Consider the following 27,862-nt stretch of genomic DNA (forward strand, 5'->3'; position numbering starts at 1 on the left):
GGCCACTGACATTCCTGGAAGTATAGGCTTGGTACTGATCATTGTGGTGCTTCCTCGCTCACTCAAGTCTCTCCTTCCCCTTATACCATAATCTTATCTTTCCCAGTGGCTTCTGGAGTTCAACCCAAACAGTTGCAAGGTGACAGGAATGAAAACAGGAGATAGGAGGCTAAAGGTTTGGTTCTGAAGGAAGAGGTACATATAAACATGAATAAAGGACACTACCGAAGGCCTATTGACCCATACAAGGCCATTCTGGTGTATATACACCCAAATTAATGCATAAATATGTCTAGCCTACGCTTGAAACAATCCAACACGGAAGAAAACACAGAGGGGGACATGTTCACGACATAGAAAGTATCAAGGAATATTAGAAGGAGAGTACTTAAGGCTGAACTATTCAAAATCCATACATGAGTAAGAGTGAAAATCCATCTCAAGTTCATTAATGTCTTACAGACCTCCAGAAGTGGTTCAGAGGCGGGCCCGGGAGCTGGAGCACATTCCCCACCAACACGCAAGGGTTAATACGCACATGAACAAAGTCATACAATATTATGAAGCTGGACCATTAAACTTCTCCTATAACATGAAGCTGAACCATTAAGCTCCTATAACATGAAGCTGGACCATTAAGCTCCTATAACATGAAGCTGGACCATGAAGCTGCTCCAATAACATGAAGCTGGACCATTAAACTTCTCCTATAACATGAAGCTGAACCATTAAGCTCCTATAACATGAAGCTGGACCATTTAGCTCCTATAACATGAAGCTGGACCATTAAGCTCCTATAACATGAAGCTGGACCATTAAGCTCCTATAACATGAAGCTGGACCATTAAACTCCTATAACATGAATCTGGACCATTAAGCTTCTCCTATAACATGAAGCTGAACCATTAAGCTCCTATAACATGAAGCGGACCATTAAGCTCCTATAACATGAAGCTGGACCATTAAGCTTCTCCTATAACATGAAGCTGGACCATTAAGCTTCTCCTATAACATGAAGCTGGACCATTAAGCTCCTATAACATGAAGCTGGACCATTAAACTTCTCCTATAACATGAAGCTGGACCATTAAGCTGCTCCTATAACATGAAGCTGGACCATTAAGCTTCTCCTATAACATGAAGCTGGACCATTAAGCTTCTCCTATAACATGAAGCTGGACCATTAAGCTGCTCCTATAACATGAAGCTGGACCATTAAGCTCCTATAACATGAAGCTGGACCATTAAGCTCCTATAACATGAAGCTGGACCATTAAACTCCTATAACATGAAGCTGGACCATTAAGCTGCTCCTATAACATGAAGCTGGACCATTAAACTCCTATAACATGAAGCTGAACCATTAAGCTCCTATAACATGAAGCTGGACCATTAAGCTCCTATAACATGAAGCTGGACCATTAAACTCCTATAACATGAAGCTCGACCATTAAGCTTCTCCTATAACATGAAGCTGAACCATTAAGCTCCTATAACATGAAGCTGGACCATTAAGCTCCTATAACATGAAGCTGGACCATTAAGCTTCTCCTATAACATGAAGCTGAACCATTAAGCTCCTATAACATGAAGCTGGACCATTAAACTTCTCCTATAACATGAAGCTGAACCATTAAGCTCCTATAACATGAAGCTGGACCATTAAGCTTCTCCTATAACATGAAGCTGGACCATTAAACTCCTATAATATGAAGCTGGACCATTAAGCTCCTATAACATGAAGCTGAACCATTAAGCTCCTATAACATGAAGCTGGACCATTAAGCTCCTATAACATGAAGCTGAACCATTAAGCTCCTATAACATGAAGCTGGACCATTAAGCTTCTCCTATACCATGAAGCTGGACCATTAAGCTCCTATAACATGAAGCTGGACCATTAAGCTTCTCCTATAACATGAAGCTGGACCATTAAGCTTCTCATATAACATGAAGCTGGACCATTAAGCTTCTCCTATAACATGAAGCTGGACCATTAAGCTCCTATAACATGAAGCTGGACCATTAAGCTCCTATAACATGAAGCTGGACCATTAAGCTCCTATAACATGAAGCTGGACCATGAAGCTGCTCCTATAACATGAAGCTGGACCATTAAGCTCTTATAACATGAAGCTGGACCATTAAGCTTCTACTATAACATGAAGCTGGACCATTAAGCTCCTATAACATGAAGCTGGACCATTAAGCTTCTCCTATAACGTGAAGCTGGACCATTAAGCTTCTCCTATAACATGAAGCTGGACCATTAAGCTTCTCCTATAACATGAAGCTGGACCATTAAGTTTCACCTATAACATGAAGCTGGACCATTAAGCTTCTCCTATAACATGAAGCTGGACCATTAAGCTCCTCCTATAACATGAAGCTGGACCATTAAGCTTCTCCTATAACATGAAGCTCGACCATTAAGCTTCTCCTATAACATGAAGCTGGACCATTAAGTTTCACCTATAACATGAAGCTGGACCATTAAGCTTCTCCTATAACATGAAGCTGGACCATTACGTTTCACCTATAACATGAAGCTGGACGATTAAGCTGCTCCTATAACATGAAGCTGGACCATTAAGCTCCTATAACATGAAGCTGGACCATTAAGCTTCTCCTATAACAGGAAGCTGGACCATTAAGCTCCTATAACATGAAGCTAGACCATTAAGCTTCTCCTATAACATGAAGCTGGACCATTAAGCTCCTATAACATGAAGCTGGACCATTAAGCTTCTCCTATAACATGAAGCTGGACCATTAAGTTTCACCTATAACATGAAGCTGGACCATTAAGCTTCTCCTATAACATGAAGCTGGACCATTAAGCTTCTCCTATGAAGCTGGACCATTAAGCTTCTCCTATAACATGAAGCTGGACCATTAAGCTCCTATAACATGAAGCTGGACCATTAAACTCCTATAACATGAAGCTGGACCATTAAGCTCCTATAACATGAAGCTGGACCATTACTGGCAAGAGGGCGGTGTTGCCAGCGCGAGGTCAGGATAATATAAGGAGTGGGAGTGGGCGGAGTCTCAGTAACCTCAGTTGACCTCTGAGGTTTTTTGTGGACCTCATCCTGGGTCAGAGGTCACGGCGCCCTCCGCTCCTCTCTTGTTTGTGTGTAGGTGCTTGTGTGGGGGGGGGTGACTGCTCGGGGTCGTTCCACAAGACATTGTTTAACAGGTTCGACCCCCATTAACAGCCGTGTGAGTGCTGACGCCGTCAGTATGTACGAATTAATTAGGGAAGGTAATATGGCAGTGATTATCATATTAGGATTCAAATATAATGATAAATTTATCGGCAGGTGGTGTCTGACGCCAGGCTGGCGTCACAGAGCTTGACGCCAAGGCTGGCGTCACAGAGCTTGACGTCAAGGCTGGCGTCACAGAGCTTGACGCCAAGGCTGGCGTCACAGAGCTTGACGCCAAGGCTGGCGTCACAGAGCTTGACGCCAAGGCTGGCGTCACAGAGCTTGACGCCAAGGCTGGCGTCACAGAGCTTGACGTCAAGGCTGGCGTCACAGAGCTTGACGCCAAGGCTGGCGTCACAGAGCTTGACGCCAAGGCTGGCGTCACAGAGCTTGACGCCAAGGCTGGCGTCACAGAGCTTGACGCCAAGGCTGGCGTCACAGAGCTTGACGCCAAGGCTGGCGTCACAGAGCTTGACGCCAAGGCTGGCGTCACAGAGCTTGACGTCAAGGCTGGCGTCACAGAGCTTGACGTCAAGGCTGGCGTCACAGAGCTTGACGTCAAGGCTGGCGTCACAGAGCTTGACGCCAAGGCTGGCGTCACAGAGCTTGACGCCAAGGCTGGCGTCACAGAGCTTGACGCCAAGGCTGGCGTCACAGAGCTTGACGCCAAGGCTGGCGTCACAGAGCTTGACGCCAAGGCTGGCGTCACAGAGCTTGACGCCAAGGCTGGCGTCACAGAGCTTGACGTCAAGGCTGGCGTCACAGAGCTTGACGTCAAGGCTGGCGTCACAGAGCTTGACGTCAAGGCTGGCGTCACAGAGCTTGACGCCAAGGCTGGCGTCACAGAGCTTGACGCCAAGGCTGGCGTCACAGAGCTTGACGCCAAGGCTGGCGTCACAGAGCTTGACGTCAAGGCTGGCGTCACAGAGCTTGACGCCAGGGTGGCGTAGTCCTGTTCACTGTGGAGGCGTCTGACACAGGACGTCACGCCACACAGCTGAGTAATCTTGCATTTAATTGTTGAATTAATACTTTTTAATTAATACATTTAGGAGTAATTATTAACTTACAATAACAATGAGTTCATTCAGTGACGAAGATAAACAGGTGTAGTAAGTACCATTAGGATGGTTCTTCCAGTTAATTCACTTAAATTATGGTTAATTTCATTGACCGATTGTTTAAGTTCTAATTAAATCTTTCAATTCTTAACGAACTATTTATAAATCTAATAAATATCACAATATATAAACCTCTCCTGTGCACTTATGTAGAGTAATAAACAAACCTATGAAACAGTACTGAAGGTAAGATCATTTACTGAACGTAACTTGAATCACATCACCTCAATCTATGCAAGATTTTTCATGGCATGATATTTTGAAGGAAATATTTCTGCATTAGGCGCCCTTCTCTGCTGAGTACAAATTATATGTGACTTTCTTGCACAACACTAAACTGAATATTTAAATAAGGCCCACAAGAGGGCATAATTGAAGATTAATGTTAACAGTTTTAATATTAACCCGTTTTGTTATGAATCATATTTTCAGTAATTGTAATTTGAATTTTGTGCACCGAATTTTGGACTTAAGATCCGTTCTAATCACGGCTCCTAGACCATGATGAGCTGGGATATCAAGCCAAGACATCACGGTAATAATCTTTAAGAAAAGCCACACACTACTATTCACAAACTTAAACCATAGTTATTGTACACCTTTATCTTGTCCCTTGTTACACCTAGTTTAGATCATGTGCTTTCTCATCTCTCTAAAAGTTCCATTATCTGTGGCGGTGTGGCAGGAGCAGGAGCAGCGGGGGTTGATGTAGTGGTAATCACTCAGTGGTAGACCGGCCAATTAGCCCAACATCAATTGCTGCTAAGTTGTTATAAGCATTAATAGATACCGCAATTAAAAATAATCTTAGGAAACACATCTGACAAGCAACTCTAACACGATTCAATATTAGGCTCTCGAGACTTACAAATTGAATTTCCTTCCGTATAAATGTTTTTGAGGCTGTCGATGATAATACAAGTTATATGGTATTTATCTCGGTCTTAGCAATGATTGTGACACCATTCTGCACGAGAGACTAATTAGGAGTGTTGAGGCGCACGGCTCCGAGCATCATGTTAAACTGGTTTAGGGCAAGGCAGGATATAGCACACAGAAAGTAAGCATTATTTAACAGCATTATATTCTGACGGACTATTGGTGGAGTGTTCCACAGGTCTGCGTCCTCTACTGAGTCTAATATATATATATATATATATATATATATATATATATATATATATATATATATATATATATATATATATATATATATATATATATATATATATATATAAACCATCTCACTTTTCTAACTAAAAGTGATATTAGTAAATATGGGACTCACACTATACGCTAAGGATGGCACCTCATCCCACACGCAAGTTTATTTTTATCTTAATTTTTAATAAACACAATATTTACAAATAAAAGAAACTTGCCGAAACATCTTACTTATCAAGTAACGTAAAGCAATATAATCGCCAACAAACAGCAGCTGAGTGAACAACATAAATAACAAATTACAAAAAAATTATTTACAACATATACGAGAACAATTAAGAAACAGGGATATACACATTACACAAGTAATGTGTATATCCCTGATCCGCCTGATACGTGCACAAATATATCAAAATTATATTTAAATACTATACAACACCATATTTAAATTCTATAATGTCTATATTATCAAATCCAATAGCGAAGGGGATCTGGCAGTGACGAATATTGCAAACTTGAACCATAGAAACAGTGTTGCAAACATTGTTCATTGCAAACAATGAACAAGACGCACTGTTTGCATTCTTGTGCTCCAATAATCCATCATCTGACTGTTGTTGAGAGATAATATTACGAGCGACCAGTTGCCTTGCCACCTGGGGACAGATTCACGAAGCAGTTACGCAAGCACTTACGAACCAGGAGCCAGATTCACGAAAGCACTTATGCAAACACTTACGAACCTGTACATCTTTTCTCAATCTTTGGCGGCTTTGTTTTCAATTATTAAACTGTTCATGAGCTCCAAAGCACCAGGAGGCTGTTTATAACAATAACAACAGTTGAATGGAAAGTTTTCATGCTTGTAAACTGTTTAATAAATGTAACCAAAGCCGTCAAAGATTGAGGACAGATGTACACGTTCGTAAGTGCTTGCGTAAGTGCTTTCGTGAATCTGGCCCCTGTACATCTTTTCTCAATCTTTGGCGGCTTTGTTTACAATTATTAAACAGTTAATGAGCTCCGAAGCACCAGGAGGCTGTTTATAACAATAACAACAGTTGATTGGCAAGTTTTCATGCTTGTAAACTGTTTAATAAATGTAACCAAAGCCGTCAAAGATTGAGGAAAGATGTACACGTTCGTAAGTACCTGCGTAACTGCTTCGTGAATCGAGACTGGTCAACACCAACGACTGAACCACCACCACGAACAACGTCTTAGTGACGTCACACACCTAGTTCATGCTACGGCCCGTCCTCCTCAGCGTTGCCAACCTCACTAAACTGTTGTACAAAGTACCCGGACCTAACCAACCCGAGAACCCACCAACAGAAAACGGGGCATCACGTCAATTTTGCGAGCCGCTACTATTTCTTATACATCAGTTTTTGGCTTAAGTATATTGTACGACAAAATGCGATGCCCAATTAGCTAATAAATTTGTTGTCTCTAATTGGCATTGTTAGGTTGGGTTAGGTTAGGTTCATTTACAGATTAGCAGTGACATAAGAGGATATATATACTTTTCTCAGGCCTTAGACCCTATTGAAACGTGTTTATCTCACACCTGGCACCACATGATCAGTGAGTGTTGTGTTTATCGTACACCAGGCACCACATGATCAGTGAGTGTTGTGTTTATCGTACACCAGGCACCACATGATCAGTGAGTGTTGTGTTTACCGTACGTCAGGCACCACATGATCAGTGAGTGTTGTGTTTATCGTACGTCAGGCACCACATGATCAGTGAGTGTTGTGTTTATCGTACACCAGGCACCACATGATCAGTGAGTGTTGTGTTTATCGTACACCTGGCACCACATGATCAGTAAGTGTTGTGTTTATCGTACGTCAGGCACCACATGATCAGTGAGTGTTGTGTTTATCGTACGTCAGGCACCACATGATCAGTGAGTGTTGTGTTTATCGTACACCAGGCACCACATGATCAGTGAGTGTTGTGTTTATCGTACACCTGGCACCACATGATCAGTAAGTGTTGTGTTTATCGTACGTCAGGCACCACATGATCAGTAAGTGTTGTGTTTATCGTACGTCAGGCACCACATGATCAGTGAGTGTTGTGTTTATCGTACGTCAGGCACCACATGATCAGTGAGTGTTGTGTTTATCGTACACCAGGCACCACATGATCAGTGAGTGTTGTGTTTATCATACGTCAGGCACCACATGATCAGTGAGTGTTGTGTTTATCGTACGCCAGGCACCACATGATCAGTGAGCGTGGTATTTATCGTACGTCAGTCACATGATCAGTGAGTGTTGTGTTTACCGTACGCCAGGCACCACAAGTGAGGGTTGTGTTTATCGTACGCCAGACACCACAAGTGAGGGTTGTGTTTATCGTACACTTGAAATAACTGCCATAACCCACTTCACCGTAGCTCTCCTGGTCAGTGTCTAGACACGGCAAGTGTGAGGCAGGATACATGTATCTCTCATCATCTCCACCAGAGAGACTAGTCCGTCCTCTGACTACTGCAGTGTTGCCGGCACGCACTATCATGCTCTCAATTACTCTATCACAAACTGTCATTGCCAAATATCCCACAATTGCAGGAAAATGTATCCTCGGCAGGATACAGATCAACTTGTTCTCCTACAAAGAACGTCGCTTTTCGACCGTAGGCGTTACATAAGGACAAAAATTGTCGTAGTAGAAAATGGAAGCGGCTGGCGAAAGTGACGCACTGTCCCCGTTTTCTGTTTTGGGTCCTCTGGTAGGTTAGGATAGTGACCTTGCTAGTCAATATAACCTGCTATAGCCCACTAACCAGCCCACTAACCAGCCCACTAACTAGCCCACTAACTACCCCACTAACTACCCCACTAACCAGCCCACTAGCCAGCCCACTAACTAGCCCACTAACCAGCCCACTAACTAGCCCACTAACTAGCCCACTAACCAGCCCACTAACCAGCCCACTAACTACCCCACTAACTAGCCCACTAACCAGCCCACTAACTAGCCCACTAACTAGCCCACTAACTACCCCACTAACTACCCTACTAACCAGCCCACTAACCAGCCCACTAACTGGGAAGAAAATTTATATATGCTGGTTAGCATTGTAAATGTGTGGCCACGTCTGTGGTAGAAAAATAATAAAAAAAAAAAAAAAAAAAAAAAAAAAAACACTAACTAGCCCACTAAGCAGTCCACTAACCAGCCCACTAACTAGCCCACTAACTACCCCACTAACTAGCACACTAACCAGCCCACTAACTACCCCACTAACCAGCCCAGTAACTACCCCACTAACCAGCCCTCTAACTACCCCACTAACTAGCCCACTAACCAGCCCACTAACTACCCCACTAACTAGCCCAATAACCAGCCCACTAACTACCCCACTAACCAGCCCACTAACTAGCCCACTAACCAGCCCACTAACCAGCCCACTAAATAGCCCACTAACCAGCCCACTAACTAGCCCACTAACTAGCCCACTAACCAGCCCAGTAACCAGCCCACTAACCAGCCCACTAACCAGGCCACTAACAAGGCCACTAACTACTCCACTAACCACCCCACTAATCAGCCCACTAACCAGGCCACTAACCACTCCACTAACCACCCCACTAGCCAGCCCACTAACCACCCCACTAACCACCCCACTAACCACCCCACTAACCAGCCCACTAACCACCCCACTAACCAGCCCACTAACCACCCCACTAACCAGCCCACTAACCAGCCTACTAACCACCCCACTAGCCAGCCCACTAACCACCCCACTAGCCACCCCACTAACCAGGCCACTAACCACCCCACTAACCAGCCCACTAACCAGCCCACTAACCAGCCCACTAACCACCCCACTAACCAGCCCACTAACCAGCCCACGGATAGAGAAGAGCTTAATAGGGTCCTCTGATCCGGCCGCCTCTACTGGACGCCAAGATCTTTACCCAAAATATACACCATGTATATATATAAATCATAGTCCCATATTAATAAACATATTGTATTATGCAACGTTGCTTTTTATACTATAATGACGCATTAATAATGTTCGTAAATGGTAGAGAGGCGAAGAATATCACTAGGAAAATGGAGGTAATGGAGCGCCGGCTTACCCAGGCGCGAGTCTTCAAAGCGACGCATGCGCCGAGTGCCGTCCGTCAATGACCAATAATAACGACAAAAAAGATGATCGGGTCCTCCTCGTAAATTGAAAAATAAGTATGAGGGAGAGGCTATAAGGTCCTGATATTATAAGCGCGGCTTGCCGGCTCTCACCTTTGCCCGCCAAAATCACAGCCTTTCCCGCTAATTCCTGAGCCTCTTTCGCGCCTTTTCGTGTGTAATCAGCTGACTGGCGCGGCAAGTGAGCGTCGGGATGCGCCTTGGATGAACCGCTGATATATTGCTCCTCTTTTTTAACATTTTGTGAGCATTTATTTGATTATATACATAGTTTAATCTATTATTTTATTAGTATAATATATTTGAGTTAATTCTTTACATAAGAGAGGGCAAAAATAGTGCATGTGTGTGGGTTTGTATTTGTGTAAAAATATTGGAAAAATGTCTGTATAATCTATTGCTATCTTCCAAATGTTCTAAATTAATAGATATGTAAAAGAGACAAAGCCGTAACCTAAGAGACAAATGGCAAATATAAAATATTTACGAATATTTTAATCGTGTAAAATAGAATTAACTGAAACAATAAATATTACCATCAGGTTATTATGGCGGTTTTATAGACATTCACTGTAAATAATATATGGCGCGATATAAGAAGTATTACATAATGTAAACACTGTGGAGAATATCAATCAAATATATCTATATCTTCATTATATAGATGACTAAATCCATAGTAGATTAGGCTATATTATCAATAATTCCTGTTATCAACAAGATTAGTTTAAATCTTGTGGATAACAAGTTCTATAAATCATTATTGTTAGTCATTAACATGATTAATCAGCATTAATCAGACGAATCAGTGCCCTGATGCATAGGACAGAAATGAATTACAGAAATTTGACGTAATGCGAGACTCAATAGGTTGGTGAAACATCACTCTATCATCTTACCAGTTGGCTTGTGATCATTCGGAAGCCTCGTCTAAGATCACTCGGAAGCCTCGTCTAAGACCACTCGGAAACCTCGTCTAAGATCACTCTGAAACTCCATCTAAGATCACTTGGAAACCCCGTCTAAGATCACCCGGAAACCTCGTCTAAGATCACTCTGAAACCCCATCTAAGATCACTTGGAAACCCCGTCTAAGATCACTCGGAAACCTCGTCTAAGATCACTCGGAAACCTCGTCTAAGATCACTCGGAAGCCTTGTCTAAGATCACTTGGAAACCCCGCCTAAGATCACTTGGAAGCTTAATCTAAGATCACTTTGAAACCTCGTCTAAGATCACTCTGAAACACTCGTCTAAGATCACTTGGAAACCTTGTCTAAGATCACTCGGAAACCTCGTCTAAGATCACTCTGAAACACTCATCTAAGATCACTTGGAAACCTCGTCTAAGATCACTCGGAAACCTCGTCTAAGATCACTCGGAAACCTCGTCTAAGATCACTCGGAAACCTCGTCTAAGATCACTCTGAAACCCCATCTAAGATCACTTGGAAACCCCGTCTAAGATCACCCGGAAACCTCGTCTAAGATCACTCTGAAACCCCATCTAAGATCACTTGGAAACCCCGTCTAAGATCACTCGGAAACCTCGTCTAAGATCACTCGGAAACCTCGTCTAAGATCACTCGGAAACCTCGTCTAAGATCACTCGGAAGCCTTGTCTAAGATCACTTGGAAACCCTGCCTAAGATCACTTGGAAGCTTAATCTAAGATCACTCTGAAACCTCGTCTAAGATCACTCTGAAACACTCGTCTAAGATCACTTGGAAACCTTGTCTAAGATCACTCGAAAACCTCGTCTAAGATCACTCGGAAGCCTCGTCTAAGATCACTCGGAAGCCTTGTCTAATATCACTCGGAAGCTTAATCTAAGATCACTCTGAAACCTCGTCTAAGATCACTCCGAAACACTCGTCTAAGATCACTTGGAAACCTCGTCTAAGATCACTCGGAAACACTCGTCTAAGATCACTTGGAAACCTCGTCTAAGATCACTCGGAAGCCTCGTCTAAGATCACTCGGAAGCTTAGTCTAAAATCACTTGGAAGCCCCGCCTAAGATCACTTGGAAGCCTCGTCTTCCTGCAAGTCGACACTTCAGATCCATGCAGCTAAGCAATTATTACATTCTTCAATCCTGTATATTGAAATGAAGTATTAATTAGAATGTAATCACTGGCTAATATTAGAGACCAGTAGTTCAGAGTTCCTTAATGGAGATTAACAACAACAAGATGGTCATTAGACCTTAATTCTGAAACAATGTTGGTATCCCTGCTCCTCTCAAGGTTGGTATCCCTGCTCCTCACAAGGTTGGTATCCCTGCTCTTCACAAGGTTGGTATCCCTGCTCCTCTCAAGGTTGGTATCCCTGCTCCTCGCAACGTTGGTATCCCTGCTCCTCCCAACGTTGGTATCCCTGCTCCTCTCAAGGTTGGTATCCCTGCTCCTCACAAGGTTGGTATCCCTGCTCCTCACAAGGTTGGTATCCCTGCTCCTCTCAAGGTTGGTATCCCTGCTTCTCTCAAGGTTGGCATCCTTGCTCCTCACAAGGTTGGTATCCCTGCTCCTCTCAAGGTTGGTATCCCTGCTCCTCACAACGTTGGTATCCCTGCTCCTCACAAGGTTGGTATCCCTGCTCCTCTCAAGGTTGGTATCCCTGTTCCTCACAAGGTTGGTATCCCTGCTCCTCTCAATGTTGGTATCCCTGTTCCTCACAAGGTTGGCATCCTTGCTCCTCACAAGGTTGGTATCCCTGCTCCTCTCAATGTTGGTATCCCTGCTCCATGGTAATCTAGAGTGATCTAACAGAGCTCCTATTGGTCCATACAAGGCGGATCCTATACATATCCTCCCAAACTCATTCATGTATATGTCTAACCTACGCTTGAAACAACGAATCGAACCCCGAGTCTATCACATTAACCGGTAATCTGTTCCAAATATTACATCCCTTTCTCCAACCCAGTATTTAACCAGGTCTTAACTGACTCTAAGCAATATACGTCCCTCGTATCTATTAAAACTAAATAAATCAGTTCAGTGGATCTGTGTAAACAGATACAATATATATTAATGAGATAACATAAAATGGAAAGGAACTATTAGCTGAATTTACATCTTTAACATGAGTTAATGTTCAAAAATCAAAAACGGTCAAGAAATCAAACTGTCAATCAACAGGTGTACAGGTTCCTGAGCCTATTGGGCTCTATCATATCTACACTTAAAACTGTGTATGGAGTCAGCCTCCACCACATCACTGCCTAATGCATTCCATTTGTCAACCACTCTGACACTGAAAAAATTCTTTCTAACGTCTCTATGGCTCATGTTAACCCATGTTAACCCAAAAATCTTTAACATGTTAACCCCATGTTAAATCCATGTTAACCCCATGTTAACTCCATGTTAACTCCATGTTAACCCCATGTTAACTCCATGTTAACCCCATCTTAACTCCATGTTAACTCCCTGTTAACCCCATGTTAACTCCATGTTAACCCCATGTTAACTCCATGTTAACCCCATGTTAACTCCATGTTAACCCCATGTTAACCCCAAGTTAACCCCATGTTAACCCCATGTTAACCCCATGTTAGGTATACCGCGTTAACCTCGTGTTACTTATCCTATGTAAAACATATGTTAATTACGCCTTGTAAAGCGTGGATGTGAGATTGGCTGGACCATCTACGCCACTCTCAACCCTTCAATTAAGCGTGATCCTTTAACACCTCTGAGATGCACCCTGCAGCACCCAGTGACCTCTGACCTAGTCGGCCACTCCCACGCCTCCCTGACCCAACGGCTGCGGCCTCATAAGGTCCATCTTGGTACACATTCACTTCAGGAATGACGCCCCTAAGTTAGCAGCGTTGCAAAGCTGTCTCTTGCTCTCGCGGGATCGATTTAATAGCAACTTTTCAATGTTCATTCCAGAGTGATTTACAAGCCAGGGTTGTTGGCACGCTGTCGAGGCTAATTCCCCGCATCGCCGCTATCCCGATCAGGGTTTCAATTCGCTTATTCTTCTCGACGCGAGTAATTACACCGATTCGAGGCGTGAATCGTACAGGATCTAATTTCAAGGGCCATTCGCAAACTGTCCTGCCCAAAAGCGGGCCGGGGTTCCAGTCACAAAATAATAAACTTGTAGGGGATTAAACCCCGCGGTGGAGCAAGAGAAACAAAATAGCATCGTAAAGGCTGGTTGATGGAGGATCCAATCGCCGGCGAAGCGTTCCGACCTCCTTGTATAAGGGATCGAGAAGCAGCGTCGGTCGTGCGCGAGGTGTTGGTGGTATACCAGACTGTTGCTGTTGGTACGTGGTGTGGCTGGACGAGTATGATCGCTGGGTGATGGTTGGTGTGGTGGGTGATTGTTGGTGGTGTGGTGAGTGATTGTTGGTGTGGTGGGTGATTGTTGGTGTGGTGACTGGTGGGTGATTGTTGGTGTGGTGGGTGATTGTTGGTGCGGTGAGTGATTGTTGGCGTGGTAAGTGATTGTTGGCGTGGTGAGTGATTGTTGGCGTGGTGGGTGATTGTTGGTGTGGTGGGTGATTGTTGGTGTGGTCTGTGATTGTTGGTGGTGTGGTGGGTGATTGTTGGTGTGGTCAGTGATTGTTGGCATGGTGAGTGATTGTTGGTGTGGTGGGTGATTGTTGGTGTGGTGGGTGATTGTTGGTGTGGTGAGTGATTGTTGATGTGGTGGGTGATTGTTGGAGTGGTGGGTGATTGTTGGTGTGGTGAGTGATTGTTGGCGTGGTAAGTGATTATTGGCGTGGTGAGTGATTGTTGGCGTGGTGGGTGATTGTTGGAGTGGTGAGTGATTGTTGGTGTGGTGGGTGATTGTTGGTGTGGTGGGTGATTGTTGGTGTGGTCAGTGATTGTTGACGTGGTGGGTGATTGTCGTTGGTGTGGTGGGTGATTGTTGGTGTGGTCAGTGATTGTTGGCGTGGTGGGTGATTGTTGGTGTGGTGGGTGATTGTTGGTGTGGTGGGTGATTGTTGGTGTAGTGAGTGATTGTTGGCGAGGTGGGTGATTGTTGGTGTGGTGGGTGATTGTTGGTGTGGTCAGTGATTGTTGGCGTGGTGGGTGATTGTTGGTGTGGTGGGTGATTGTTGGTGTGGTCAGTGATTGTTGGCGTGGTGGGTGATTGTTGGTGTGGTGGGTGATTGTTGGCGTGGTGGGTGATTGTTGATGTGGTGGGTGATTGTTGGTGGTGTGGTGGGTGATTGTTGGTGTGGTGGGTGATTGTTGGTGTGGTGGGTGATTGTTGGCGTGGTGGGTGATTGTTGGTGTGGTGGGTGATTGTTGGTGTGGTCAGTGATTGTTGGCGTGGTGGGTGATTGTTGGTGTGGTGGGTGATTGTTGGTGTGGTGGGTGATTTTTGGTGTGGTGGGTGATTGTTGGTGTGGTGGGTGATTGTTGGTGTGGTCAGTGATTGTTGGCGTGGTGTTTGATTGTTGGTGTGGTGGGTGATTGTTGGTGTGGTGGGTGATTTTTGGTGTGGTGGGTGATTGTTGGTGTGGTGGGTGATTTTTGGTGTGGTGGGTGATTGTTGGTGTGGTGGGTGATTGTTGGTGTGGTCAGTGATTGTTGGCGTGGTGTTTGATTGTTGGTGTGGTGGGTGATTGTTGGTGTGGTCAGTGATTGTTGGTGTGGTGGGTGATTGTTGGCGAGGTGGGTGATTGTTGGTGTGGTGGGTGATTGTTTGTGTGGTCAGTGATTGTTGGCGTGGTGGGTGATTGTTGGTGTGGTGGGTAATTGTTGGCGATGTGGGTGATTGTTGGTGCTGTGGGTGATTGTTGGTGTGGTGGGTGATTGTTGGTGTGGTCAGTGATTGTTAGTGTGGTGTGTGATTGTGGGTGTAGTGGGTGATTGTTGGCGTTGTGGGTGATTGTTGGTGTGATGGGTGACTGTTGGTGTTTTGGGTGATTGTTGGTGTGGTAGGTGATTGTTGACGTGGTGAGTGATTGTTGGCGAGGTGGGTGATTGTTGGTGTTGTAAGTGATTGTTGACGTGGTGAGTGATTGTTGGTGTTGTAGGTGATTGTTGGTGTGGTGAGTGATTGTTGGCGTGGTGGGTGATTGTTGGCGTTGTGGGTGATTGTTGGTTTGGTGGGTGATTGTTGGTGTGGTGAGTGATTGTTGGCGTGGTGGGTGATTGTTGGCGTGGTGGGTGATTGTTGGTGTTGTGGGTGATTGTTGGTGTGGTGAGTAATTGTTGGCGTGGTGGGTGATTGTTGGTGTTGTTGGTGATTGTTGGTGTGGTGAGTGATTGTTGGCGTGGTGGGTGATTGTTGGCGTGGTGGGTGATTGTTGGTGTTGTGGGTGATTGTTGGTGTGGTGATTGTTGGCGTGGTGGGTGATTGTTGGCGTGGTGGGTGATTGTTGGTATGGTGATTGTTGGCGTGGTGGGTGATTGTTGGTGTTGTGGGTGATTGTTGGTGTGGTGGGTGATTGTTGGCGTTGAGGTTATTGTTGGTGTGGTGAGTGATTGTTGGCGTGGTGGGTGATTGTTGGCGTGGTGGGTGATTGTTGGTGTGGTGAGTGATTGTTGGCGTGGTGGGTGATTGTTGGTGTTGTGGGTGATTGTTGGTGTGGTGGGTGATTGTTGGCGTGGTGGGTGATTGTTGGCGTGGTGGGTGATTGTTGGTGTGGTGGGTGATTGATGATGTGGTGCGTGATTGATGGTGTTGTGGGTGATTGTTGGTGTGGTGGGTGATTGTTGATGTGGTGGGTGATTGTTGGTGTTGTGGGTGATTGTTGGTGTAGTGGGTGATTGTTGATGTGGTGGGTGATTGTTGGTGTTGTGGGTGATTGTTGGTGTGGTGGGTGATTGTTGATGTGGTGGGTGATTGTTGGTGTTGTGGGTGATTGTTTGTGTGGTGGGTGATTGTTGATGTGGTGGGTGATTGTTGGCGTGGTGGGTGATTGTTGGCGTTTTGGGTGATTGTTGGTGTGGTGGGTGATTGTTGGCGTGGTGTGTGATTGTTGGCGTGGTGGGTGATTGTTGGCGTTGTGGGTGATTGTTGGTGTGGTGGGTGATTGTTAGTGTGGTGAGCGGGCTGGCAGGGGCGGGCTGGCAGGGGCGGGCTGGCAGGGGCGGGCTGGCAGGGGCGGGCTGGCAGGGGCGGGCTGGCAGGGGTGGGCTGGCAGGGGCGGGCTGGCAGGGGCGGGCTGGCAGGGGCGGGCTGGCAGGGGCGGGCTGGCAGGGGCGGGCTGGCAGGGGCGGGCTGGCAGGGGTGGGCTGGCAGGGGTGGGCTGGCAGGGGCGGGCTGGCAGGGGCGGGCTGGCAGGGGCGGGCTGGCAGGGGTGGGCTGGCAGGGGTGGGCTGGCAGGGGCGGGCTGGCAGGGGTGGGCTGGCAGGGGCGGGCTGGCAGGGGCGGGCTGGCAGGGGCGGGCTGGCAGGGGTGGGCTGGCAGGGGTGGGCTGGCAGGGGCGGGCTGGCAGGGGCGGGCTGGCAGGGGCGGGCTGGCAGGGGTGGGCTGGCAGGGGCGGGCTGGCAGGGGTGGGCTGGCAGGGGCGGGCTGGCAGGGGCGGGCTGGCAGGGGCGGGCTGGCAGGGGCGGGCTGGCAGGGGCGGGCTGGCAGGGGCGGGCTGTCCTCTCACAAACAACGTCTCTTTTCGACCGTAGGCTTTACATAAGGCCAAAAATTGTCACACAAGACAATGAAAGCGGCTGGCGATAGTGACGCACTGTCCCGTTTTCTGTTGTGGGTCCTCTGGTAGGTTAGGAGAGACCATTGTAAATTGGCCGTTTTCTTAACGTTGGGGGGACCTTAGGAGAACGGTTTGTTTGTTGTTTAAGATTCGCTACCTGGAATAAAAAGTTCCAAGTAGCACGGGCTTTGGTGAGCCCGTATTGGGCTGCCTACAAAGCTTCAATCCGTTCTCGTAATAACACGTCACATTTTCAACTTTACTCGACCTAAGGCCAAAAACTGTCGTATTAGAACATGGTGGCGGCTCGCGAAATTCAAATTCAAAAATTCAAATTTAAAAATTCAAATTCAAAAATTCAAAAATTCAAATTCACAAAACTGACACAATGTCTCGTTGGTGGATCCTCTGGTTGGTTAGGATCAGGCAGTTTAACACGACCGTTTCTTGACGTTAGGGACGCTGGCGATACCAGACTGGTCTAACAGCACCAATTAACCCAAGACCCAGAATCACGAAGCAGGTTACGCAAGTACTTACGAACCTGTCCATCTTTACTCAATCTTTGGCGGCTTTGTTTACAATTATTAAACAGTTAATGAGCTCCGAAGCACCAGGAGGCTGTTTATAACAATAACAACAGTTGATTGGCAAGTTTTCATGCTTGTAAACTGTTTAATAAATGTAACCAAAGCCGTCGAAGATTGAGAAAAGATGGACAGGTTCGTAAGAGCTTGCGTAACTACTTCGTGAATCTGGCCAGAGGTCTTCTAGCCACACTCGTCATCCTATGAGTAATTAGCGCCCAGTTATGCTATTATTGGTGCTCCTTCGTCGACGGTGTGTTAAATATTATTTGTTCAGTAAGGCAATATACCTTTATCAGCCAGGGAGATATATGAGTGACTTTAGCAGTCATGGCGCCCGTCCCGGGACAGATGGGCCGCCGTCCTGGGACAGATGGGCCGCCGTCCTGGGACAGATGGGCCGCCGTCCTGGGACAGATGGGCCGCCGTCCTGGGACAGATGGGCCGCCGTCCTGGGACAGACGGGCCGCCGTCCTGGGACAGACGGGCCGCCGTCCCGGAACAGACAGGCCGCCGTCCTGGGACAGACTGGCCGCCGTCCCGGGACAGACAGCTAACGAGGTCCTGGGGCTGAATGTGATATATGGTTCTCTCGATAAAACAATAATATATTGACGTCTCTAGAGAATATTTGTGTTCGCTCCTCTAATTGTGTTTGCGGGGGTTGAGCTCTGACTCTTTGGTCCCGCCTCTCAACCGTCAATCAACAGGTGTACAGGTTCCTGAGCCTATTGGGCTCTATCATATCTACACTTGAAACTGTGTATGGAGTCAGCCTCCACCACATCACTGCCTAATGCATTCCATTTATTAACTACTCTGACACTGAAAAAATTCTTTCTAACGTCTCTGTGGCTCATGTGGGTACTCAGTCTCCACCTGTGTCCCCTTGTTCGTGTCCCACCCGTGTTGAATAGCCTATCTTTATTTACACAATTGCCCTGAGAATTTTGTATGTGGTAATCATGTCTCCCTTAACTCTTCTCTCTTCCGCCGATGTGAGGTTCAATTCACGTAGCCTTTCCTTGTAACTCATACCTCGTAGTTCTGGAACTAGTCAAGTGGTAACCTTTGAACCTTCTCCAACTTCGTCTTATGCTTAACTAGGCATGGACTCCAGGCTGGGGCCGCATACTCCTGGATTAATATGACATGTGTGGTATAAAAGGTTCTAAATGATTGCAGACACTAATTTCTAAAGGCAGTTCTGGCGTTAGTCAGCCTCGCATATGCCAGTGATGATATCCTTTAGATGTGGGCTTCAGGAGACAGGTTCGGTGTTGTCGACCACAAGATCCTTCTTTCTGTCCGTTCCGTGGAGGATTTCATCTCCAATTTCGTATCTTGTGTCTGGCCTGTTTCCTCCACTTAACTTTATTACTTTGCATTTACTTGAGTTAAACTCTAGTAGCCATTTGTCTGACTATCCTTTCAGTTTGTCCAGGTCGTCCTTTGGCCATGTTGTGAAGGGGTACTCGGACGCTGGCCAGCTTAGCACATGCTGCTGATGTTATTCTTCTCATGTGTGCTTCTGGCAATATGTTTGGGGTTATCTACTCCCAGGTCTTTCTCCTTGTATGATGCAAGAATCTATCTCTCCTTCATCCTGGTCTTCTCACTTCTCATAACTTTGCATTTGTCTGGGTTTAATTCTAGCAGCCATTGTTTAGACCATTTCTGGAGTATGTACGGATCCGTTTACATTGTATCTGTCTGTCTCTGTCTCTTTCTCTCTCTCGCTCTCTCTCCCTCTCTCTCTCTCTCTCTCTCTCTCTGTTCTGACTTTTCTCATTAGTTTTTTTGCATCATTTGCAAAGCTTTATATCAGGTCGCTGGCATACATCATAAACAGGTTGGGCCCAAGCAGCGAGCTTGCGGTACTGTGCTGGTAACCCCTGGCTTGCTGCCTCTCAGGTACTCCGTCTCCCACCTCACGACTCTCCCTAACACACCCTTCTCCTGCTTCTTCACCTCGTGCGGGACCGTATCGAAAGCTTTCTGACAGTCGAGGAATATGCAGTCTTCCCCATTCTTCTCTCTCTTGTTTGATTTCTGTCATATTATTGTTGAACTCCAACAAGTTTGCCGAAAAGGAATTTCCGTTACTAAAACCATGTGGGTGTTTTGAGACAAAGTTTTATCTGTTGTAAATATTTTACCAGTTTAGCGACTTGTATGTCTAACCTATTCCACTTATTTTTGTTGTTTTATTTATATATACAAGAGTTCTTACATTCTTGTAAGAACATTCTTGTATAATAACAGCTCTAACGCTGAAAAAGTTCTTTCTGGCGCCTCTGTGACTCTAGTTTCCATCTATGACATCTTGTTCTGCTGTTCCTAGCTTTGAACAATGCTTCTTAGGCTACTTTGTCAATTTCCTTAAGAGTCTTTAACGTTGTTAGCATGTCTCCCTCATCTCTCATTTTCTCCACTGGTATGGTTCACTTCTCTCACTTTCCTCATTCAGGAAATGATGTTGTGCGCCCTGTAATTTACCGTTATATTATATCCAGTTAATAAACATATTAAATGTTAATCGTCAAATAATTTGTGTATAATTATAACTTCAAAAGAAGCGAAAGTTTATTGCCGCCAAATCAGATAATATGTCGCGTCCCTCCAGTCTGTTGACGATTTATGGGGCAGAATCATGTATATTTTCCCGCCAAAATTCCGTAATCCTATGCATGCCAAAATTTCCTCGGCATTCACTCATGTCAGAGACCTTTGTGTCACAGCTCAGTTTCTCCGAAGGTTAATTGTAAGGATTAACAGGAAATAAATGATGGGCGAGTCGAATTACTGCAGACGTCCTGGCGCGCATCAGGTTAGTCTTCTGCTTCCCCCTTTACCAGGGGCAGCGTGTAATTCTTCCTCTATAATACTCATACTAATATTTTGAAACAATTTATCGAGCGTTTCCCCCAGATCCGTCAGTCATTTTTCACTATACGGTAATGTCTACTTGTTTTAATAAGTTAGGATACTTTTTCTTAATAAATATGAACGCTAAATTTCTTTCTTGTGTGTGCGAGGGAGGAGGCCGGGCCTCCATGTTTATGTGACAGTTTCTTGGGCATTAGAAATATTTAATGGTCATACGCGTCTACCACTCATATCGGGGATTAAATGTGAGCTTTTCTAAAGATCTCTCTGAAGTTTTTCAGTCATAATTTATTACAATCCTTCGAGTAGAGCGTCTCTGTACAATATTTAAGGGCTCTGCCCGGGTATAATTGGCTAGTATCTGATTTCTTAAGGTGTACTCCCCTTGTGGTGCGCTTCCTCTGACTGCTTTACACAATATTTCACTCACGGAACAAGGCATCAACTCCGCTTGTCCACCAAAATTATATATATGATGGATAAATTTAAAAAAATATTTAAACAAGAGATAATTAGAAGAAATAATAGGCTAAAAAAAAGCCTGAAAATTTGCTTTCCATTTTGCACGATTCTAGTATATATTTTTGGGTAATATTGTATAATTCTGAACACTATAAATGCCAAAACTCTTGTTGTGTAGAGTTAATGACTCCATAAAACTGACTATGACAAATTGGTGCTGTGAAGCAACATGGAGGAGAAGCCGTAAGTCTTGCCGGCTAATATAGTCCCCCTTCAAGGCTCACCCGCCGCCCCCACACGCGCACTCCAAATACTTAACACGCCAACAATTTTAAATATTTATCTTTTGTTTTGTCTATCAGTGCAATGTTGATATGACGATTCGTGTCTAATGTTGGAAGAAAATAGGAGGTGGGTGATGATTTACGGCCGGAGCAGCAGGCATGTGGACTAGCAAGCATGTACTCACCTACTGGGGGTTGAGCTCTGGCTCTTTGGCCCCGCCTCTCAACTGTCAATCAACTGATCAAGGTGCAATCAAGCACCTTAATCACCTTCAGTGATTAAGTGCTTAATTGCACACTAGTTTCTCTATCAGCTATCTCACCCTGTCAGAGTAAAAGAGACAAATGTATGTAAATGCATGTGTGTATATATGTATGTGTATATGTATATGTACGTATATGTGTGTGTGTGTGTGTATATGTGTGTGTATGTGTGTGTGTGTGTGTATATGTATGTGTATAAAGTATATATGAAAGCTGATCAAAATTACATTTCACCTTTGTAAATGCACATTAATGACACTATGTAAAAGACACATCGAACACTTTATGTAGGGCATACGTAAATCTGTGTATTTACGTATGTAGGTTAGCTAATTAGCATTTTAACAGCACCGAATCACCTTCTGTGGTTGATTGTCTAATAAATCCCTGAACTATATGTTTAACACATCTCTCACCCTGTCCATGGAGGACAGAAGAAAATGTATATATGCTGGTTAGTTTTGTAAATGTCTGGCCACGTCTGTGGTAGAAAAAAAATCAACTGGTGTACAAACTCCTGAGCCTATTGGGCTCTATCATATCTGCATTTAAAACTGTGTATGGAGTCAGCCTCCACCACATCACTGCCTAATGCATTCCACCTGTTAACTACTCTCACACTGAAAAAGTTCTTTCTAACGTCCCTGTGGCTCATCTGGGTACTCAGTCTCCACCTGTGTCCCCTTGTTCGTGTACCACCCGTGTTAAATAGTTGATATTATCTACCCTGTCAATTCTTCTGAGAATTTTGTAGGTAGTGATCATGTCCCCCCCTTACTCTTCTGTCTTCCAGTGTCGTAAGGTGCATTTCCCGCAGCCTTTCCTCATAACTCATGCCTCTTAGTTCTGGGACTAGTCTAGTAGCATACCTTTGGACTTTTTCCAGCTTCGTCTTGTGCTTGACAAGGTACGGGCTCCATGCTGGGGCCGCATACTCCAGGATTGGTCTTACGTATGTGGTGTACAAGATTCTGAATGATTCCTTACACAGGTTCCTGAACGCTGTTCTGATGTTAGCCAGCCTCGCATATGCCGCAGACGTTATTCTTTTGATGTGGGCTTCAGGAGACAGGTTTGGTGTGATATCAACTCCTAGATCTTTCTCTCTGTCCGTTTCATTAAGTACTTCATCTCCTATTCTGTATCCTGTGTCTGGCCTCCTGTTTCCACTGCCTAGTTTCATCACCTTACATTTACTCGGGTTGAACTTTAGTAGCCATTTGTTGGACCGTTCATTCAGTTTGTCTAGGTCATCTTGTAGCCTCATACTATCTTTCTCTGATTTAATCCTCCTCGTAATTTTTGCATCATCAGCAAACATGTTGAACATCGGGGATGTACTCACCTAGTTGTGCTTGCGGGGGTTAAGCTCTGGATCTTTGGTCCCGCCTCTCAACTGTCAATCAACAGGTGTACAGGTTCCCGAGCCTATTGGGCTCTATCATATCTACACTTGAAACTGTGTATGGAGTCAGCCTCCACCACAACACTGCCTAATGCATTCCACCTGTTAACTACTCTCACACTTGTTTGTGTTCCACCCGTGCTAAGTATTTTGTTATTATCCACGCTGTCAATTCCTTTGAGACTTTTATAGGTGGTGATTATGTCTCCTCTAACTCTTCTGTCTTGAAGGGATGCGAGGTTTAATTCCCGTAACTCATACGTCTCAGCCCTCGGACTAGTATGCTGACATATCTCTGAATCTTCTCTAACTTTGTCTTGTGTTTAACTAGGTATGAACTCCAGGTTCGAGCTGCATACTCCAGGATTGGTCTGACATAAATGGTATACAAGGTTCTGAATAATTCTTTACACAAGTTTCTAAAGTCAGTTCTTATGTTGGCCAACCTAGCATACACAGCTAATGATATCCTCTTGATGTGGGCTTCTGGGGACAGGTTCCGTGTGATATCAACCCCCAGATCTTTCTCTCTATTTGACTCTTGATGGATTTCACCTCCCAGATGGTACCTTGTGTTCGGGTACCTTGTGTACCCTGCACCCTTCGAATAATTTCATTACTTTACACTTACTTGAGTTAAACTTTAGTAGCCACTTTCTGGACCATTCCTCCAGTTTGTCATGTTTGTCTTGTAGTCTCTTTCTATCTTCCTCTGTCTTTATCCTTCTCATGATTTTGGCATCATCAGCAAACATTGAGAGGAACGAGTCTATACCCTCTGGAAGATTGATTGTTTACATATATCAGAAACAGCATGAGTCCAAGTATAGAGCCCTGTGGGACTCCACTGGTGGAGATCGCTCTAAGGTCTCACCTTTTCAGTAACTTCCTGTTTTCTGTTGGTTAGATAATCCTTTATCCACTGGAGCATTTTACCCATTATTCCTGCCTGTTTCTCCAATTTTTGTACCAGCCTCTTATGGGGTACTGTGTCAAAGGCTTTTTGACAGTAAGAAAGTGCAGTCTTCCCCACCTTATTCTTTGTCTATTTTATGTTGCCGGGTCATAGAATTCATTTAAACCTGTAATGCATGATTTACCATCTCTGAACCCATGCTGGTGGCATTACAAAGCTCCTTCTCTGTACCTGTTCATCGAGCTCTTTCCTCACGATCTTCTCCATCACCTTGCATGGTATACAAGTTTGGGAAACTAGCCTGTAATTAGGTGTCTCTTGCCTGTCACCCTTTTTGTATATTGGGACTACATTAACAGGAGACCTACATTTCCAGTAGGTCCCCTGTTATTCTCCATAGAGCATGACACACATTGATTCTGTGCCCTCTTTTAGTATCCATTGTAAGATTCTGTCAGCCCCAACAACATTTGTCACATCCAGCTCCAACAGATTCCTTTTGACCTCATCACTGGTAAGCTCAAATTCCTCAAAGGTTGCTTGGTTTACTTTCTCCTCTCTCTCAGTACAGTACTTCTCCTTGCTCTATTGTGAAGACCTCCTGGAATCTCTTGTTGAGTTCTTTACACACTGCCTTGTGTATCTGTTTTCCCTTTTCTCAGCTTCATCACATATTCCTTCACTGCTGTTCTTCTCCTGATGTGGCTGTGGAGCAGTTTTGGTGGAGTCTTAGCTTGCTTTGCTTCCTTACATGCCTGAATGAACCATGGCTTCTTCCGTTGCTTTTCATTTTTCTCCTTTTGGGCTAGGATAAACTTGTCTGCTGCTTCCTGGCACTTCTGGGTGATGTAGTCCATCATATTTGTACAGTCTTTTCTTTGAGTTCTGTTTCCCATGGTATTCCCATTAGGAATTTCTTCATTTCATCATAGTTTCATCTTTAGTAGGCCAGTCTTTTCCTTTCTGAACCCTTCCATGGATAGGTTATCACTACTTCCACCAGATACTTAAATGTCAGTATGCTGTGGTCACTCATTCCAATGGGGGCTTCTAATTTGACTTCCCTTATGTCTGACTCATTCAGGGTGAGTATCTAGCTTGTTCTCCTAAGGTCTCCCAACATCAATAAACTGTTGTACTAAAGTGCCCTATCCTAACCTACCAGAGGACCCAAAACAGAAACCAGGACAATATGCCAATTTTGCGAGCTGCTACCATTTTCTAGTATGATGATTTTTTGCTTTAGGTAGAGTATGCGTTAAAAATGTGACGCTCTATTAGGAGGACGAGTTGGAATATCAGGTCAATAACGAACCAGTCTTGCTGGTTCGTCATTGTGGGTCCCTTGACATGTTGGTTCAGGAAGTTTCTTGTTGAAATATCCAATAGTTTAGCTCTCCATGTATCTGCACCTCTGTGTGATTCTCCATTCTCCAAGTCTTTCTTGGCACATTTGAAGTCACCCACGATTAAAAGTCTGGATCCATTCCTGCAGGCAACTGAAGCTGCTTTCTCTATTATATCTATTATATTAATGGTTGCCATGTTGCATCTATAATACTCCTGTATTATACTACCAGTAGCACCTGCGGGCTACTGGTAGCTAGCAGGTGATTTGATTGGTTGATTTGACTGCTATGGTATAAAGCCAGGAGCGTCCTGGTGGCATTACCAGGGCCTTGCTGTGCAGTCTTGTTATGTTATGATCTCTATTTGTTTATGAGCATAGAATTTAATTCTTATAAAGCATTAGAGATTAGAGTACTGTATTTTATGTTTAAGGGTTATTGATCACTCATCACCGTTGAGGATTTACCACAGAGGAGATCAGTAGATCCCTGCTCTCTGCTCCGCACTTATGGGGCCAGACTGGGGTCACTCGAGAAAGAGCCGTACGATTACATTCAACATTGATTACATGGCCATAATGGAGGCAGCAGAAACCTAAAAGCACTCAAATTTACCAACTTCATTGATTCATTTGTCCTAATATTTGCATTTAGACTACTGTACTGTACATAGAACAAAATTTTAAGGCAAAAGAAAATAGCTTCATAAAAAGTAACACTTTTAATAGATATAAAATACATTTTAAAATATGTTCATCTGAAATAGGATTGCATTGTGACTACATCTAGGAATTGGAATTGAGAGGAACGAAATACTGGTGGAGACTAAAGAACATGGTAATACACTAAACATCCTATTTCATGATACAAAAGTATGGGCAGGATTCAGATGAGATATTCTCCTCCTGGGGAGATCCCTCCCTCAAAGAGCAACACAAATGAAAAAAAAAATTGAACAGTACTCAAAAGATCTGCACAATATTTTTGCTTATTGCTTACCACTGAAATTCATACATGTTCTCTGAATATGTACTAAGAAGTCTTTCTGGATTATTACTTCTTGTAAGTAGTTTTTATGATGTCTAAGAGTTTGCTTCCAAGGGCCTCATCCTGAAAGGAAGGATGAAAGGATATACAGTATATCTATCAAAGATAATCATGGTACAATTGCCATATCCAAAATATTATACTTAAAAAAAAAAGACACCAATTAAATTTTGCAGTAAATATGAAAAATGTCTTGAGTAATACCATTCTTCTGTTCCCTAAGGTAAGATCTACTGGATCCTCTGGACAAAGATCATAGCAATCATGGACAAATGACATTTTCAGCACTGCCAATGCAGGAAAAAGGGAGATAAGGAGGGAATAGAGGGCACCGCCGCCTCCATTAAAACCCCTGGCCGGGCAGCCCTTAAAGGCCCCCATCAGTCTGTTGTTCAGTGGCACCTGCAAACTCCAGGAGTTGAAGCTGCTTAATAGCGGAGACCAATTGGGGAGGTTTGGAAGCCAAAGAACTGTCCAAAACTGATAGTGCCAAGGAAGCCAGTGAAAATATGGAACCATGGTCAAAACAAGCATGCAACATCCACCATTATAAAATCAGCTGCAAGACCACTTGTTGACCAGACCACTCACTAGAAAGTGAAGGGACAACAACGTTTCAGTCTGTCTTGGACCATGCTCAAGTCGATTCTCACAATCGATTTGAGAATGGTCCAGAACGGGCCGAAACGTCGTCGTCCCTTCGCTTTCTAGTGTGTGGTCTGGTCAACATATTTCAGCCATGTTATTGTGACTCATCGTCTGCACAAGACCACTTATCTCAACCATTGGGTGCAGTAGCTGGAACTGAAAAAGTGCAATCTCACAATAAGGTTGCAGCCTGTTAAGCCACTTCCTGATAGGATAATCTGGCAAACCACTTCTTGAGAGGATGTACAAAAATCCAATACCGAAAACAGTACACACCCAAGGGCAAAAAGACTCCCGACACAACAGGTGGAATGATGGAACAAATGACCATTAATAGTGAACACAGGAATGCCACATATGGCAGTGTTGAGTACAGACATGAATGAATAACCCAAACAAATGAGGAGTTCTTGAGAAAAGAATGTGGGTGAGGGATGCTGGCTGCCTGGATTGTCCACAGATGACCAGGTAGGCTAGGTGCAGGGGAAGCATCTCGACTGAACAAACACAGACCTCTGACCAGAACCATTTGGTGAGGGAGAGAATATACCTGGGAGGTTCTGAAATTTCTACTCCCAAACCTCATCCTTATACTCCCAGAACCACAAAGGGCACCTGGAAACAAATCCTGGGGCGAGCCATACCCACATCAACTCGTACAGGGTAAGGGAAAAGTAATTCCCCGTACACTACAAAGAAGGCTCACCACAG

At 44.6% G+C, this 27,862-nt stretch overlaps 3 protein-coding genes across 3 annotated transcripts in view; 2 read left to right on the top strand and 1 right to left on the bottom strand.

Moving 5' to 3' along the window:
* The window catches only part of LOC138364556 (protein AHNAK2-like), a 45,809-nt gene extending 41,647 nt beyond the window's left edge, over positions 1–4,162 (top strand). Inside the window, exon 3 of the mRNA XM_069324214.1 lies at positions 3,344–4,162. Coding sequence (XP_069180315.1) covers positions 3,344–4,162 — 819 coding nt within the window. The remainder of the gene's footprint in view (positions 1–3,343) is intronic.
* A 3,865-nt stretch (positions 4,163–8,027) lies between these two features.
* LOC123748966 (resuscitation-promoting factor RpfA-like) lies at positions 8,028–13,492 on the top strand. The gene is made up of 3 exons (XM_069324215.1): positions 8,028–8,147; positions 11,923–12,378; positions 13,301–13,492. The coding sequence occupies exons 1-3, from the start codon at positions 8,028–8,030 to the stop codon at positions 13,490–13,492; spliced, it is 768 nt and encodes a 255-aa protein (XP_069180316.1).
* Positions 13,493–26,162: 12,670 nt separating this feature from the next.
* IntS11 (integrator complex subunit 11) overlaps positions 26,163–27,862 on the bottom strand; it is a 30,879-nt gene continuing 29,179 nt past the window's right edge. Inside the window, exon 14 of the mRNA XM_045731075.2 lies at positions 26,163–26,566. Within this exon, the coding sequence (XP_045587031.1) occupies positions 26,510–26,566 (57 nt within the window). The 3' untranslated portion in view covers positions 26,163–26,509. The remainder of the gene's footprint in view (positions 26,567–27,862) is intronic.

The sequence above is a fragment of the Procambarus clarkii genome, chromosome 13 (assembly GCF_040958095.1).
Source record: "Procambarus clarkii isolate CNS0578487 chromosome 13, FALCON_Pclarkii_2.0, whole genome shotgun sequence".
Classification (NCBI taxonomy): Eukaryota; Metazoa; Arthropoda; class Malacostraca; order Decapoda; family Cambaridae; genus Procambarus; species Procambarus clarkii.